The following is a 16,978-nucleotide window of genomic DNA, read 5'->3' as shown; positions in this document are numbered from 1 at the left end:
ATAATGTACGTTTAAGTGAGTTTCACCTTAAAACATGACAAAATATCTGCCAATAAAGTCTGAAAAATCTATTTGATTCAATGGGAAAACAAGATTATTTTTGTAATCCCAATGGCAGATATTTCTTTCTGGTTTTAAGCAAAAACTCATTTCATTTTGATACATTTTTCAGAGACAATGCATAAAAAATATTAATTTAAAAGCTCGGGGGGTAATTAAAGAAAATATTTTAGGTCAAAGGCTGAAAAAAAATGGTAATTGGAAATAATTTTTCACTGCATTTGTACTATAAGGATTTTAAATAATTGTTCAGCTGAGATTTTCAGTCTCTGATTTTAGGAATCATTCCTGCCTGGAGCATACATAAATCGAGTTGAATACTTAAAGTTTGGCCAGATCATTAACCCCGTGTATGATCAATAATAATAATGTTTGTCTCGGCGAACAACACTAATTAAAAATCTTTTTTTTTAATATGATTCCCGCTGTATCGCCATCCCTCTCCGGGCCTGTTCCTTTTTTCCCCTTCTTTCCCTTTATGCTGAAATCTGTGTCTATCCCGTCAGTCTGATCGCACTGGGAAAAGGAAACATTGATGGCGTTCGAGATTGTGATTCTTTACAAACGGCCTCTAATGAAAACCAAAGAGTAAGATCAAGTGAAGTCAGTCTTTCATTGATTTATCTGACAGTCTTTTGAATCTGGACTCTGATGCCTCGATCATGCATTATTTGTTTTCTGCAAAGAAGCACTACTTTGTCAAATCAGTCTAAAAGGAATAATTAAAGAGCTCACTTTATTTAACATGAAGATAATAATATAGCTGCTAATTAGCAGTGTTTTTTTTTTTGTCATGCTAGTTTAGATGGTAAGTCTAGACCAGCACAAACCAGCATGGTGTCTGTTTCTCTCAGCGGGAATGATCTGGTTAGCATTCAGTACCATGCTTTATATCAAATACTATCTGATCGCTGATTTCCATACACAGAACCGCACAGTACACGTCTGTGAGTGTTTTCTGCTACGGCAGCACTTTAAAATGAGAGTGCTTCATCTGCTGCCATAGCAAAGTCTGGGCCAACTGTATTGAATATGAATTAAGAGTGAAATCTATATAGCCTTCACTCAAAAAAAAAAAAAAAACACGACGTGAAAGGGTCGCCAGACAATTTGATTATCGTAACTCATTTCCGCTAATGGCACAATAAAACTGAAAACGCATTTCCGAGGGGAAATAATGATTCCTCTGCCGGACACAGAATCAGTTCATCTTTTACAAACGTGTATCAGGATAACCATAACTCCTGCACAAGATACTTTAACTTCAGATTTTCTTAGTGCTGTAAAATTATAATATGGAATCTCCTTCAAGAAGCTTCAGCGTCTTTGTCATTTTATCTTCTTATTTATTCGTGGATGTTTTTTTTTTTTTTTTTACTTACACTAGTACACCGTTCTAAAGTTTGGGGTCTGTAAGACTTGTTTATTTCTCTTGTTTATGAAAGAAGTCTCTTTTACTCACCAATGCTGTATTTATTTAATGAAAAATACAGGAATATTGTCAAATGTCAATTTAAATGAACTGTTTTCTATTTGAGTTTATTTTAAACTCTTAATTTATTCCTGTGATCAAAGCTGTATTTTCTTAAAAAAGAGAGAGGATATATTTACAAATGTATGCATTCTTCAAGCAAAACGGCTTATTTCTTTAAATTGGAAAAGTATTTGTGCACCAAGTATAAGACCTTGTTAACCAATATGTCAATGGAAAAGATGACTTATATTTTAAGGGACAAATATACAGTTTTTGATGGAGTTTGGGGACCTTTCAGATCGTTCTTAAAATGTGGTGGACTTGGAAAGGTGTTAATAAAAGATTAAGAAGAGAGGAGGTATAGAAGAATATCAATGTAAATTACTGAGAGGCTTTTTTTGCTCTTGTTTTCTGTTACATGGAAATGAATGTACACTGTAAAAAACAAAATGATTTGTAATTTTCTTTTTGTCAAATCACCTTAGATAATTTATGAGGTTCAGATAACATAATATTTTGAGTTTCTGATGATAAACCAATCTCCTTCATTGTATTAACTCAATTTTTCAAGTTTAATGAACTTAAAATTTTAAGGAAAACAGGTTATTTGAAAAGTATATTTTTTACAGTGTAGATGTTCATGTGTATAGTTAAAATGCAAAAAAACAAGCTGAATTTTAGTATCATTACTCAGTCTTCAGAGTCACATGATCCTTCAGAAATCATTCTAATATGATGATTTGATGATCAAGAAACATTAGTATCAGTGTTGAAAACAGTTGTGCTGCTTCATATTTTTCTGGAAACAATGAGACACTTTTCCCAGGATTCTTTAATGAACAGAAAGTTCAAAAGATTTAGTTTGAAATAGAAAACAAACTGTAATTTATGTATGTAATATATGTAATTAATGTGACCTTGCTATTAAAAAAGAATAATACTTTTGGAACTTTTATTGCCATTGAAGTCACTGAATGTAAAATGCAGTCATAATTTGAAGCGCATCTGTCATGTGTGTTGTCGTGTGTCCCGCCAGAACCCGCAGGACTGCAGTAAAGCTCGTAAGCTGGTCTGCAACATCAACAAGGGCTGTGGGTACGGCTGTCAGCTCCATCACGTGGTTTACTGCTTCATGATCGCTTACGGCACACAGAGAGTTCTGATCCTCGAGTCGCACAACTGGCGATACGCTCCCAAAGGATGGGAGGCGGTGTTCCTTCCCGTCAGCCACACCTGTACGGATCGATCCGGAGCCACGACGGGACACTGGTCAGGTGAGAGCTGTCAATCAGCAGATCTCGTTATTAAAGTCCGCATAAAACCGAAGTTGAGATCGTCTTTTCTTCCCTATTGTGACGTGTATCCGAGTGCTTTTGGAATAAGAACAAATGTGGGCGGGACTTGATTTTGTCTGTGGGGAATTGATTGGATGGTTGTGGTTTGCTATTGGCTGATCTCATGTGAGTGACAGGTTATTGTCCCGCCCTCGTCATCAGAGAAGAGATGCTGCAAGAGGGAGGAGAAGATATTTTGATCTCATTTAAAAAGAATGATGTGCACAGATACATTATTTATAATAAATACATGCAATATTCCATAAAAATAACAATAGTCAGTTTTGATTTCATGGCGATTTGAAGCCAGTAAGTGAAATTAAAATGGGCCTTTTTACCTTCTTATTAAAGGCCAGCTTGTCATATCGTGAATGATTCAACAGTGCATTATATTATGGAGAAAACAAAAAGCATAAAGTCTGGATGGTAACAGTGACTATTTCCCATTGCTTCAAATGTGGCTCATTCAGTGTTTTATACTGTTAGTTTTATTTTATCAAATAGAAAGAAATCAATCTAATGAAATATACACTACCTTTCAAAAGTTTGGGGTTTGTACGTTTTTTTTTTTTTTTTTGGCCTACCAAGGCTGCAGTTATTTAATTAAAAATACAGTAAAAACAGTAATATCGTGACATATTATTACAAATTAAAAGAACAGTTTTCTATGTGAATATATAGTAAAATGTTTCTTTTTTGCAGTAACATCTTATGTCATAGACTACCATTCAAAACTTTGGGGTCAGTATGATTGTTGTCATTTTTTAATTCTTTTTTATTCATCAAGGATGCATTAAATCGATTAAAAGTGACAGTAAAGACATAACGATAGAAAAGATTTCTATTAAAAATAAATGCTGTTCTTTGTTCTCCTGAAAAACAGGAGATATCACGGTTTAGTAACACAGCTGTTTCCGACATTGATAATAATTAGAAATGATTCTTGAGCATCAAATCATCATATTAGAATGATTTCTGAAGGATCATGTGACACTGAAGTCTGGAGTAATAATGCTGAATGCTTTGATCACTGGAATAAATTACATTTTACAATATATTCACATAGAAAACACTTATTTTAAACCGTAATAATATTTGACAATTTTACTGTTTTTACTGTATTCTTGATCAAATAAATGCAGCATTGGTGAGCAGAAGAGACTTCATTTAGAAACATTTAACAGTCTTAACGACCTCAAACAATGTATTGATGTATAGGCGTCTCTAATTAAAACACATCTCTTGTTCTGCATTCTCCAATTAAACACTGCGTTGCATTGATTTAATTGGGTTCTCTCTCCTTATAATTAAGATTAATACACTTTTAAATTAACATTTCTCATTGTGTATATACTCCAATCCATTTTAAATTAACTTAAGCTCAGATTGTAATTGTATTCTTTATTATGCCACACTATGAAATGTGCTATATATAAATGTGCTGAGCCCATCAGGTCATAGTTAACAAGAATTTGAGCATTTTCTACTGTAAAACTTGTTCACCGTGTGTGTCGTGTCAACTAGAGTCCACTTCTCTAATGCTCTAAGTGTGAAGCTCTAGTACAAGACCGATATTTAAGTGTATTGAGGACATGTGAAAATTTCCTCTCTTCTTTGTGTCCTAATTATTACAGCCGAGGATCTGTTGAGGGAATAGATTATCTGAGGATTCTTGTCAAAACCCATTCCAGCCGCGTGAAAAAGAAAAAAAAGGCAGAAGAAGTGCTGCGAGTACTTTTACACGAGCCTGGGAATGGCATGGGAGTTTTTTTCTTAAATATTTCATGCTTTCCCTAATTAAAATTTCAAGCACACTCGGATCACATGTGCACTTGCTCATGGAAAGGCCGTGAAACAGCCGGCGGGCCGCTGTTGTTGTTGTGTAATTGTTAGGGAGAGTTTTAATGAGCTAGTTGTCAGTTGGTTTGTGGTTGGGAACGTCAAAGCCGTGTTCAGCTAACGGTCATAATTAGCAGACCCGCTGTAACTTGTTTTTTGACAATCTATTAAAACAAAGCTGCTGTTTCCATCCAACGCGTTCTGCTTCGGCTCATTTGCGGTTTGTGTGTTTCTAAACTCAGTTCAACTTCTTGTAGGCTAATCAGAACGATTTCATTCCTCTAATAACGGTGTGACGGTAGAGAAAGCTTTCCTGTAGCTCAAACAGTAGAGCGTTGGCGCTTGCGACGACAAGGTCATGGGTTCGATTCCCAGGGAATGGGAGAACTGATATGAATGTAAATGTGTATCTTGAAATGCAATGTTAGTTGCTTTGGATAAAAGCGTCTGCCAAATGCATGAAACGAGAAAGTTCGGTTACACTTTATTTTAAGGTGTCGTTGTTACAGTGTAATTGTATATTTAAGTACTGAGTAATATTAATTAACATGTACTTACTATAGGGTTAGGGTTTGGTTGAGGGTTAGTTGCATGTAATTATGCATAATTTACTGTTATTACTATGGCAAGTACATGTAACATACTGTATGTAACATAAAGTAAAATAAAGTGTTACCGAAAGTTCACACAAAAATGAACATGGCATCATCATTTACTCGCCCTCATGTCTTTTTAAACTTAAATGTTTAACAGAAAGTTCAGTAAAACAGAATTTCTGTCATTTGAAAGTGAACGCAGACAGAATCCCAAAATAGAGGCGCATAAAAGCTGTCCACATTAGGTCATTTGTTAAATTTATGTGAGGAACATACCATATTTCTGACCCTGTAAAGCCAAACATATGAAATAATATTCAAAAAAATTTAAATGCAAAAATATGCAATTTAGATGTAATGTATAGGTCCAAAAAGTGAGATACTTCTTATGCTTGCAATGTAAATCAATGAGATCTTTAGTTTAGCAGACTACTTACACAAAATGCATATAAATATCAGTTGTCGCTCTATATCTGCTAATAAATTGCAAGGAGATATTTAAATGCTTAGTAGCTCTGTAGTTTATTGTGTTGTGTTTTTATGCAATAGAATTATGATTGAGAGATGGATGATATTTGATCATATTTTAACATGATTTTTATAAACCGAAGTTGCTTCAGTCCAGTAAATGTGCGTTTTTGAAGTATTACTAACAATATAATTATTCTAAAGTTTACTTTATAAAAACTAGAGGTTTAACACAGCAAAAAGACACGTCAAGCACAAGCTGGAGGTGTACGTTTGTACAATTATTCTAGATATGTATCAGACATCAGAAGGCATGTAGTAGAATGTGTGCCACAGGTTTTTCATCAAAATTTTGACCATTTTGAGGACTTAGAAATGTGCATATCAAATATGATAACAGTAGGCTTTATAGGGTTCATTTGTGTCCAACCGCAAATAAAATGTGTGCTGGGAAAAATGAGTTTTGGGTCTGTTTGGCACACAAAGCTATCTATAGAAAACAAATATTCTGACTCAAGGCATATTGACTTCTATTAAAGTGGACCTGTTATGTTTTTTCCATGTTCATCTTTCTTTAGTGTGTAATATTGCAGTTTGAGCGCAAAGTCCCTCCAGCGGGAGTTCTTCTCTATATCAGTGTCAGTGTTTCTGTGTTCAGGGTTGAGTTAGTTAGTAGTGTGTTAAACTGGTGCTTATGGTAAGGGGCGGGACATTTCCCAAACACTCGAAGCGCTTGACCAAACACAACTGACCAATCAGAGCACAGTGTGCTTTTCAGAAGGAGGAGCTTCATAGAGACAGGAACTAAACAGAGCGTTACTGACAGACTGGGAATAGAGGAGTTGCAACATTGTCAAATATGTGTAAAATTATGTTTTTTTGAACATTCAAACATGAAAACCTATTCTAGTAGAGGCCAAAAACAAAATCTAGACTTTGTGAAAGAGCATAATAGGTCCTCTTTATAATTTTTGTATGCATTTGTAATATTTGTATGTATTTTTGGAGCTTGACAGCGTCTATCCCTTCACTTTCATTGAATTGAAAAGAGCAGCATGTTCCAGGCTAGGGGGAGTAAATGATTTTTAATTTTGTGAGCTGTCCCTTTAATAACTATTTATTTATTATCTACCGAATAAACATCCACAGCTCCTGCGTCTCTGGCTCTTTCTTCTGGCCTGCGTCTCTTTGTCTCTCTCTGTTTCTCTGGAGGGTGTTTGTGAAAGGACTCCGGGTAAGTGACCTGCTTAATCTGACGTGTCCAGACTTCTGCCCCGAGACCAGCGCCAGTCATTCCAGCACGAGGGAGAACGAGTGTGTGTGTGTGTGTGTGTGTGTGTGTGTGAAACAGGTCACCTTGGCGACTTTTGAAGAAACTTGCCTCTGGAACACTTTGGGAATATTTCTTCAGATCAAAGTCTCTCTGGTTTCCTCCCTCGGCCGTCCTCTCGCGCTCTTGTCCTTCCTTTGCCCCGTCTAACACAAACTGCACCATTAAATCTAATCAGTCTTTATTTCTCAGGGGTGACTTTGTATCTGCACGGCAACCACATAAACCATGCAACGCTTTAATGCAGTTAAACGCTACCAGGAGACATCTGCATCAAACATTTATGAAAACCTGTGACAGGTCGAGTGTTAATTCTTTACGGTTAGCTGATGAAAATCCACTGAAACGCACTAAACTCTAGCTTAGGTTATGCTGGAGAATACAATGCTCAAAATGCTCCAAGTTACTACATTTGTCTACCATAAACAGCCTACAGTTACTGGCTAATGAACTGTATCACATGGCAGAAGAACTGAGCGCAAAAGCATGTTTTCGGCTGTATTGTTCCTCATTTAGAGCCGCGTTGGTGTTGTTCGGAGCGCACAGGTGCATGCAGACAGATGCTGATAGGAGTGAGCGATTGTCTTCAGGTGTGGCTGCTGCGCTCTTGTTAAAAAAAAACATGAGATTTCTCATGCAAATTGGATGTTTTCTTTGTTTTTACCTCCGCTAGATGCATTGTGAATCGGTCGTGCTTTAAAAGATGGTTTGTTGTTTGTATCGAACATTTGCATGCATCTTGAAATCATGATAGATGGGTTGAGTGAGCGGTGCCAGGTTGAGCTACTTGATGCTAATGCCACGGCTCTCTTTCAAATTCTATTGAGCTTCCTACCTTGAAAGCATCATTGGCAATGCAGTAGGCAAATAAAAGCTTTGTTTTGGCCATTTTGGCAGCGCTGCATGTTTCTGCAATCCCGGAATGCATTGTGATTTGCTCAGTATTTTATTCAACAAAGGTTTGATAGGAAAAAAAAGGCTCCATCCAATTAAAAATGAAGCGTTTCTCCCAGCTTCTATTGTTTCACCCAGTCGTTTCAAAATGTATTTTATTTCTGCTATTTTCTGTAAAATGAAAGTAGATGCGGACAGACTCTGTTGAGTTGTGAAATGATCATAAAGTTCGTATAAAAGTGGTCCATATATGATTTGTGTGCTGTTTTCCAAGAGTTTAAAAACATTGCCAGCCACCAGCAGCATTTTTGATCATTTTCACAAAAGTTTCATGGCCCCCAGAATATTTTCTTGTATGCATATATGAATATGCAATGCATCAATAAAAGAAGTGCCTCTGCTTTTAAACCAAAAAAAATGTTTTATTCTAGCTTAATGCATTATTTTATTTTTTTAACACTTGAATGTGGGCAAGTTTCATAAAAATAGCAACATTTTGAGCAAAAATCTGAGAAAATCCTGTTTTTGTCAAAGACTACATCCAGATGATCAAAACACAGATGGAGTAGATCGAGTCCATCAACACCTTCAAAGCCTCACAGCTCGTCCTGGGTCCACATTTCAGTCAGTAACATTAGCAGTTTTGATTTATATGCTGTTTAATATTGACAATCACATTATTTTACTTATGCATATGATATTGCTTATTTCTGCTTCTTCTTCGCCTGTGTTTTGATCAGGAGATTCAGTATTCTTTCAGAAGATGTGTAATAGCCTACCGTATAACAGTGAAAACACGGAAAGCCGCAAATGTCCGTCATTGGCAGGGAAAGAGTTAAGTAAAACATCTTAATGCAAAGGCCCAGTGCGAGTTAGAGGCCCTAGACATGAACTGAGAAAATGCACAACTTCAATGCAATGCAAGTCACTTTGGATAAAATCATCCGCGTCTGTATTTGTGTGTGGGTTTGGATGCCTGAAGCTCAATGACAGCAGAAAAGGTTTGGAATAAAGCCAAAGTGTTGCATTATTGAATAGGCTCAATGCTCACCAACTGCCTACGAATTTCCTCTAAAATCTCAGTGCCGCGTGAGCCTCCAGTGTAGGACTATCCCATAGCAAACTATGGTAGTACCAAACACTTTCTACCATACTTCTAACAATTGACAATCTCAAATAATTACAGTATAGTATATTATATACACTACCCGGCTGTTTGATTTAAATGGGCAAATGCTTCAGTCTTTGATTGGATCATTATTGCAGTGATTATTATGTTTCTATCATGTTACATGTTTGGCAATAGTTCTCCTAACCCTAATTGATGAAGTGTGTAGCTTTTCATTTCTTAAACACCCATGTATGAAGACACATCATTCATCAGACTCAGATTGTGAAGGAATGGTTGTGAGAGAGAATGACGAATCATTTTCACACATGAATCGGCTCCTCCGAGTCCAGAGCTTAAATTCATTGAAAGTCTTTGGGATGTAGGAGACTTTACAGAGAGCTGGACTCTTGCATTGGCAATACAAGATCTGGACCAAAAACACCTCATAACATCACAACATTTATTTCCATCAAGAGGTGCATCAATTTTTGGTCCAGATCTTGTATTGACAATGCAAGAGTCCATCACTCTGTAAAGTCTCCTCCAGCACATCACAAAGACTTTCAGTGAATTTAAGCTCAGGGGCCGGTGTCACAAGCTATTTTAGAGCGGTCTATAGTGTTAGACAAGTCTAAAATTTGCTCATAGACTAGTCTAATGCAAGTTAGACTGTTTCACAAAAATAAAGACTGACTTAATTTAGACCAAAAACATTAGACACCCCCAGGCTAACTTAGCTCTAAGACTCTGTTACCTTGGCAACCAGCAGTAACAATCAGTTACATTACAAACAGCCAAAAGAAAAGGGAAAATGGCACATAATTTAAACATTTATTCTTGTTACTACATTCTCCGCTAAATTTCCCTAGTAAAATGTCCTTGTAACTGTTATACTCCTCCAACAAACACATATTTTCCACTGGGGTAAACTGCACTGAGCGGTTGAATGCGCTTACTCGATCCGCCATGTTTTTTGTTTTGAAAAGTGTCTTATTTTACCCAGAATGCATTGCAGTGTAGTCCTACTTAAGATAGTCAGAGTCTTAAGTGCTTTGTGCAACGGTCTGATTTAGATGTCTATCTGAAGTCTGACTATCTACTATATCTAAGCCGTAGTCAAAGTCTATCTTTGTGAAACCGGCCCCTGGACTCAGAGGAGACAATTAATGTTTCACGTGTATATATACATCACAACAGGGAAGAAAAGACCATCGCAACTTCCGTTTCATGCCGACTTTAAACTTTAACATGCTGATATGATGTGTTTCTGCACAGGTGAGGCTCATGACCGGGACGTCCAGGTAGTGGAGCTGCCCATTGTCGACAGTCTTCACCCCAGACCCCCGTACCTCCCGCTCGCTATCCCAGAAGACCTTGCTCCCCGACTGCAGCGTCTGCATGGTGACCCGTCCGTCTGGTGGGTGTCTCAGTTCGTCAAGTACCTGGTCCGTCCTCAGGCCTGGCTGGAGAAGGAGATCCAAGAAACGTGTGTCAAACTGGGCTTTAAACACCCTATTATTGGGTCGGTATATCTCTCATCTTCTCTCGGTCTATCAGATAATCATTTTATTTGTCTTCTCACATTTCTTTCCATCTGTGTGTGTGTGTGTGCGTGTGTTTTATCTGTGCCCGTGGCAGACGCGTCTGGGTGGGTGTTACGCTGATAAAACACTGCGAGATAAAGATGACACACACGATAATGACAATGAACATGACTCACGATCATGATTAAATTAATGAGAATAACTGAGAACTGAATGATTGCGGCCCCATAGGAAGCATCATTCTCTCATGACAGCGCTGTGAAATATAATAACCCAAATAATATAATAAAGCAAATCTACAATGAAGCATAGAGATCAGATGAAAAGAGAGAGATAGACAAATACTAATGTGTTTGGTACACACAGTACGTACTTGATTTCTGCTCCTGTTTCGTAAAATGTTCGTGTCAGTCTGTCAGTTTAATTTTAATGCAATTTTTTTTTGGTAAAAATATGTAAAGCATAGTGTGTTGTTCTTCAAATCATGTGTTTGTTGATCCTGTGCTAGTACATACTTTCACTGATAAATGAGCAGACTTTCAGGCTTACCTGGCAAATTATGTATATACTGTATATAAAAAGATGAATTCCCATTGACTTGAAGTGAATTGATTTGCTTATATGGCGTAAGTGGATATGTTAGGAATAAATTAACATGCAAAGGTGAAGGGTTCACTGCAAAAATGATGTTTTCTAGTACAGATATCGAAACATTCTTAAATCAAGATACATGTATTTGAGTTTCACAATGACTAAAGATTTCTGAAAAAAAAAAATCTTGTCGTCTAATATTGAAAAAGTCTTGATTTCTGAAAAATTATCAAAATTATGTGACTTTAAGCTCAAACAAGAAAAAAAATTGCAAATAAAGTCAGAAAAATAAACTTCATTTTAAAGGAATTTTTCTGACCCCACTGGCAGATTTATTTCTTCTTGCTTTAAGCAAAAACTTCACTTGATTTTGATAAAAAAATTTAGATAAAAGTAATATCTTAAGTCATTTTGCTTCGCAAGTAAATGCATTTTGATTTAAGAATGTTTAAATATCCATGTACTAGAAAACAAGACTAAAATATTGAGGATGATCATTTTTTGCCGTGTTGCTTTGGTTGCATTGCATGATATGTGATATAGATCATTAAAAATGACATTCATTTACATGTTTTCATGGTTAAGACTACATAAGTAGCTCAAAGAGTTTTGACATTCATGCATTTGGCAGATGCTTTTATCCAAATTGTCTTACATTGCATTCAAGTTATGCATTTGATCAGTTCTTGCTTTCCCTGGGAATCAAAGCAGTGACCTTGACTTTGCTACTGCGGTTCTGCTATTTAAGATACAGGTAAAAAATAGGATTTGCGGTAAAACTTAATAATAACGTTCAGTTGTAAGTCATTTATAAGTGGTTAGTTAATGATGAACTAATCATTTACAAAACAGTAACACAATTTATTAAACATTTATGAAACGCATCATGTTTTGTAAATGATTAGTTAATCATTAACTAATCAATTTTAAATGACTTATAACTGAATCTACAAAACATACATAAAATAATGAACATATCCCTTATTAATCATTTATGAATGCATAGTCATGTTTCATGAATAATTAGTTAATCATTTATTAATCACTTGTAAATGACTTGTAACGGAATTTACAAAACATACATACAATGTTAGCATATCACTTGCTAATCTTTTATGAATGTTTTGTAAACGATTAGTTCATCATTAACTAACCACTTATAAATGACTTACAACCGAACGTTAGTGTGTTACCCTCAGCTCAACATGGCCACTACAAACCTCTCAGACGACAAATGAAGGGATAGTCCCAATTGTTTCTAAACAGAAGCAGATAAATCCAGTTGAATAAACTCAAACGTGTCTCTGTCTTCCAGTGTCCATGTCAGACGGACAGATAAAGTCGGGACGGAGGCCGCGTTTCACCCCATAGAGGAGTACATGGTCCACGTGGAGGAACAGTTCCAGTACATGGCTCAACGGGGACACGTGGATAAAAAACGAGTGTATTTGGCCACCGACGATCCCTCGCTGTTACAGGAAGCAAAAACCAAGTGAGTTATGAGTCCTGAAAGCAATTTTTGACAAATGCGACAAAAGTGCAGAGAAAGAGAGCCAGACAACACACAAAAAGAGCTTTTTACTTTGCTCTCACTGAGTTAAAAGCATCAAAGGTTTCTACAGATAAACGCTGCAGTTCACCATTGCATGCAGCAAAATGAAGAAATATATATTCTGCATGGTTTTATAAGCTCACATTACATTATACAAATACACACATTTCCTGCGAGAGCTTATATTTCACTTTATAAATTACTTTAAATTTAAATGCATTTGTTTGGAATTTATTTAATTGTATTTGTAACCATATATAAATGAAAATTTATAATTACAATTTTTACATTTTATGTAGGCTATATAATGAAAATGCACATATTTAATGAGTCATAGTATCCTAAATGTATTATGCACTATTTTCGTCTTCCAGTTTGAAAATGTACAGTAAGTTTATAATTTATTTATTTATAATGTATGTATTGTTTGGAATTAAGTTTTTTTTTATTTGTAACCATATATAAATGAAAACGTATAAGTACAATTGTTACATTTTACATAGTTATATAATGAAAACGTATATATTTGATGAGTCATCAGCATTCTAAATATGCTTTGCGCTATTTTCATCTTCCAGTTTGAAAATGTAAGTTTATAATTTATTTATTCATAATGTATTTGTTTGGAATTTATTTTATTTATAACCATATATAAATGCAAATGTATAATTACAATTGTTACATTTTATATAGTTATAATGGAAACATATATATTTGATGAGTCATCAATATTCTAAATATGCTTTGCGCTATTTTCATCTTCCAGTTTTAAAATGTTCATTTTAAACCTGGAAGCTGAAAAAAGTACAAAAATAAAAATAAAAAATAAAACTTTTTTTAAGTAAAAAAAGCTCCAAATTTACATTTACAAATTTTTTTTTCTCCTATATTTAAAATTATTGATGCTAACATTGTCTTCATTAATGTGCGCCACAAGTTGTTAAAATATTGTTTAGTGTATCAGAACCCTTTAATTAGTTAATGGTCACATCCTAAATTGGCCTCATCTAATATTGAAATGTATTTTTTGTATTTTAAATGTGTTTTTCAGGTACACCGACTATGAGTTCATCAGTGACAACTCCATCTCTTGGTCAGCAAGTTTACACAACCGTTACACAGAGAATTCCCTCCGAGGCGTCATCCTGGACATCCACTTCCTGTCCCAGACTGACTTCCTGGTTTGCACCTTCTCCTCACAGGTACATAGACCACGTCATAGAAAAACTCTTGTTATCCTTACACCACCAGTTGTTTGTTTTACTGGTAACACTTTACAATAAGGTTTCATTTGTTAACATTAAAGAGCTCATGGGAAATCAACTTGATCTTTTGACATATAAGAGGTCTTTATACCATTAAAACATCCTGCAAGTTTCATAGCTTAAAACGTCATCCTCATTATAAACAGGATTTATAATCAAGCTCCAAAAATGGCTCGTTTTGATATTTTGGGATCTGTGACGTCACATGGGCAAATACATTTGCACAGGGCCGGCCCGAGGCATAAGCGAACTTAGCGGCTGCTTGGGGCCCCCTCGCCACCAGGGGGCCCCCAAGCGAGTTTTTTTTTTTTTTTTTTTTTACATATTAATTAAATTAAACAACTGACATAAATGAATGAATGGATTAATAATTCAAGACAAGAAATTCTGATTTCTTGATCAATATACCTGCCTACAACTGCTGCGGTGTCTGCCAGACAGTGTTTGAGTGATGCGCATAACCTCGCGTGCATAGACAATTCGTGCGCAGTCACGGTAATGTTGTCACAAAAATTTGATTTCATCAATGATTTATCCTTTAAATTTAATGATATTCAGAACAGAACAAGAATAAAAAAAATAACTATAAACAAGCCAAAACGAAATAATTTAAAGCGAAAGTGAAAGCGGCGTTGGGCTCACGTATCTCTCTCATTAGAATCACAATGTTTCAGCATTCGCGATGGATTTGGATGGCCAACTATTCTTTATTATAGGCTTCTATGTACTTCACTCACGTTCCAATATCGAGGGGAAAAAATCACTCTCTTCACATGCGCAAAAATGTGCTTGGAAACATCACAGTGGAACAGTGCTTTTGCTGAATGATACGAATTGTAGGCTACTACTGACTATTTAAACAGAGCAGTGTAATTTTTATATGTTAGGTTGACTATTTTATTATTAGATTTTATTACGGCTATAACAAACAGGCTGCGATGTCAAGATTGCAATGCTGGAATATGTTGTGTGTATGTGTGTGTGTGTGTGTGTGTGTGTGTGTGTGTGTGTGTGTGAGAGAGAGAGAGGCGCGGACGTGATCGAACAGTGGAAACATAAAAACATACTCTGTCATGTTCATACAAGACGTCATTCAAACTGCAAAGTGTTGCAAAACGTTGGAGGATATTTTGCAAATAATTTTTTTAATATGTTTTGTGACAGTTTGTTTTCAAAGAGTTAGTAAAAGAGTAAAGAAAAAGTTAAAACATTTTTATTTAAATATCTATTTTTTATTAAGTATTTATTTTGTATTAATACATAACCTCATTGTATTAATTTATAATGTAACATTATAGAGTGACATTGTGTCAATAATAGTCAAGCACAGGTGACTCCGCGTGGTGGGAGGGGGCCCCCAAATCAAATTCTGCTTAGGGCCCCCAAAAGGCTTGGGCCGGCACTGCATTTGCATATGCATGCCTCCAGTGCCAATCACTGACGAATAGTTGTTCATCATCGCACCATAGGCCCCGCCCACTGGCGTTCAGTCAGTTAATGGCTGGCACTTGCCTGACCCGGACGAGAACGTCTCGTCAAATCAAACAGAAGCCATTATAATCCCTGACGCTGTCTACAGTGGACACAGTATAGAGACGCGAGTTTCTGACGAGCTCAAGCGCTTGAGTCTGTCGACAACAGGAAAAATGGAAGAGTGATGAAAGAACATTCGCTTTGATCGTCCAGTTTAAACAGATCATTTGCTCATTTCTGTAGAGACTTTACAAGGATTCCAACGTCGGAAACAAATGTATAGTTTATTTTAATGGATCACGTCGGAGGATTATATGTGTTAGTTCAGAGTATTTGACTTGAGCGTTTTATATGAATGTTTTCAAAACACTCACTCCTGTGCAATAGCAACGGGGCGTTGATACTGGTTCCTATGAAATGACGTTAGCCAATCATAACAGTGGCCGTTTACTGACACGTCTTAAAGGAGCAGCGCCTTATAAACAAGTCATTGAGGGTTGAAAATCTTCTTTTTATATATATATATATATATATATATATATATATATATATATATATATATATAATTTTGTTTTGTGTGTGCAAGAAAAACATTTATTAACATAATAAGTGAACCTCAAGAAACATATTAATATATATATATATATATATATATTTTAAAACCATCCCTTTAAATACCTACACTAATAAACTTGACCGAACAATGAACAATATTTAAAAATCAGTAAAACTTTACAAAAAGGTTCCATTTGTTAGCATTAGTTAACGACTTTAGTTAATATGAAACATAATTGTAAAGCGTTTATTAATCTTAGTGAATGTAAATTTCATTCAGTTGTATCTGTGAATATTATTTAATGGACCTGAGCTGACATGAGCAGATGTATTTTTGTTAACACTTTACAATAAGTTTCATTAGTTATTATTATAACTAACATGAACTAACAATGAGCAATACATTTGTTACTGTATTTGTTCATGTTAGTTAATAAAAATACAGCTGTTAATTGTTTGTTCATGTTAGTTCACAGTGCATTAACTAATGTTAACAAATACGTTTGATTTTGATAATGTATTAGTAAATGTTGAAATTAATATTAACTAAGAGTAATGCTGTAGAAGTATTGTTCATTCTTAGTTCACGTTAACTAATGAACCTTATTGCAAAGTGTAACCGTATTTTTTTAACTAACATTAATAAAAACCATTTGACCATGTCCAACATTGTTCCGCCTTTGTTGTTGTTGTGTGTGTGTGTGTCAGGTGTGCCGTGTGGCTTATGAGATCATGCAGACTCTTCATCCGGACGCCTCCGCCTTCTTCCGCTCTTTGGACGACATCTACTACTTCGGTGGACAGAACGCACACAATCAAATGGCCATCTACCCACACCAGGCCCGCACGCCGGAGGACATCCCGCTGGAGCCCGGGGACGTCATCGGAGTGG

At 35.7% G+C, this 16,978-nt stretch overlaps 1 protein-coding gene across 1 annotated transcript in view; it reads left to right on the top strand.

Moving 5' to 3' along the window:
• fut8b (fucosyltransferase 8b (alpha (1,6) fucosyltransferase)) overlaps positions 1 to 16,978 on the top strand; it is a gene marked incomplete at both ends in the record, with an annotated part of 44,359 nt that overhangs the window by 27,235 nt on the left and 146 nt on the right. The window contains 5 exons of the mRNA XM_081377712.1: positions 2,571 to 2,808; positions 10,382 to 10,628; positions 12,557 to 12,733; positions 13,845 to 13,995; positions 16,795 to 16,978. The exon at positions 16,795 to 16,978 is cut by the window's right edge and continues 146 nt beyond it. Of these exons, the coding sequence (XP_081233838.1) occupies positions 2,571 to 2,808; positions 10,382 to 10,628; positions 12,557 to 12,733; positions 13,845 to 13,995; positions 16,795 to 16,978 (997 nt within the window). The remainder of the gene's footprint in view (positions 1 to 2,570; positions 2,809 to 10,381; positions 10,629 to 12,556; positions 12,734 to 13,844; positions 13,996 to 16,794) is intronic.

This window comes from Scardinius erythrophthalmus (genome assembly GCF_964197995.2).
Source record: "Scardinius erythrophthalmus genome assembly, chromosome: 11".
In the NCBI taxonomy this organism is placed as follows: Eukaryota; Metazoa; Chordata; class Actinopteri; order Cypriniformes; family Leuciscidae; genus Scardinius; species Scardinius erythrophthalmus.
The sequence above is the reverse complement of the archived record's forward strand: the minus strand, read 5'-3'. Positions and strand labels throughout refer to the sequence as shown.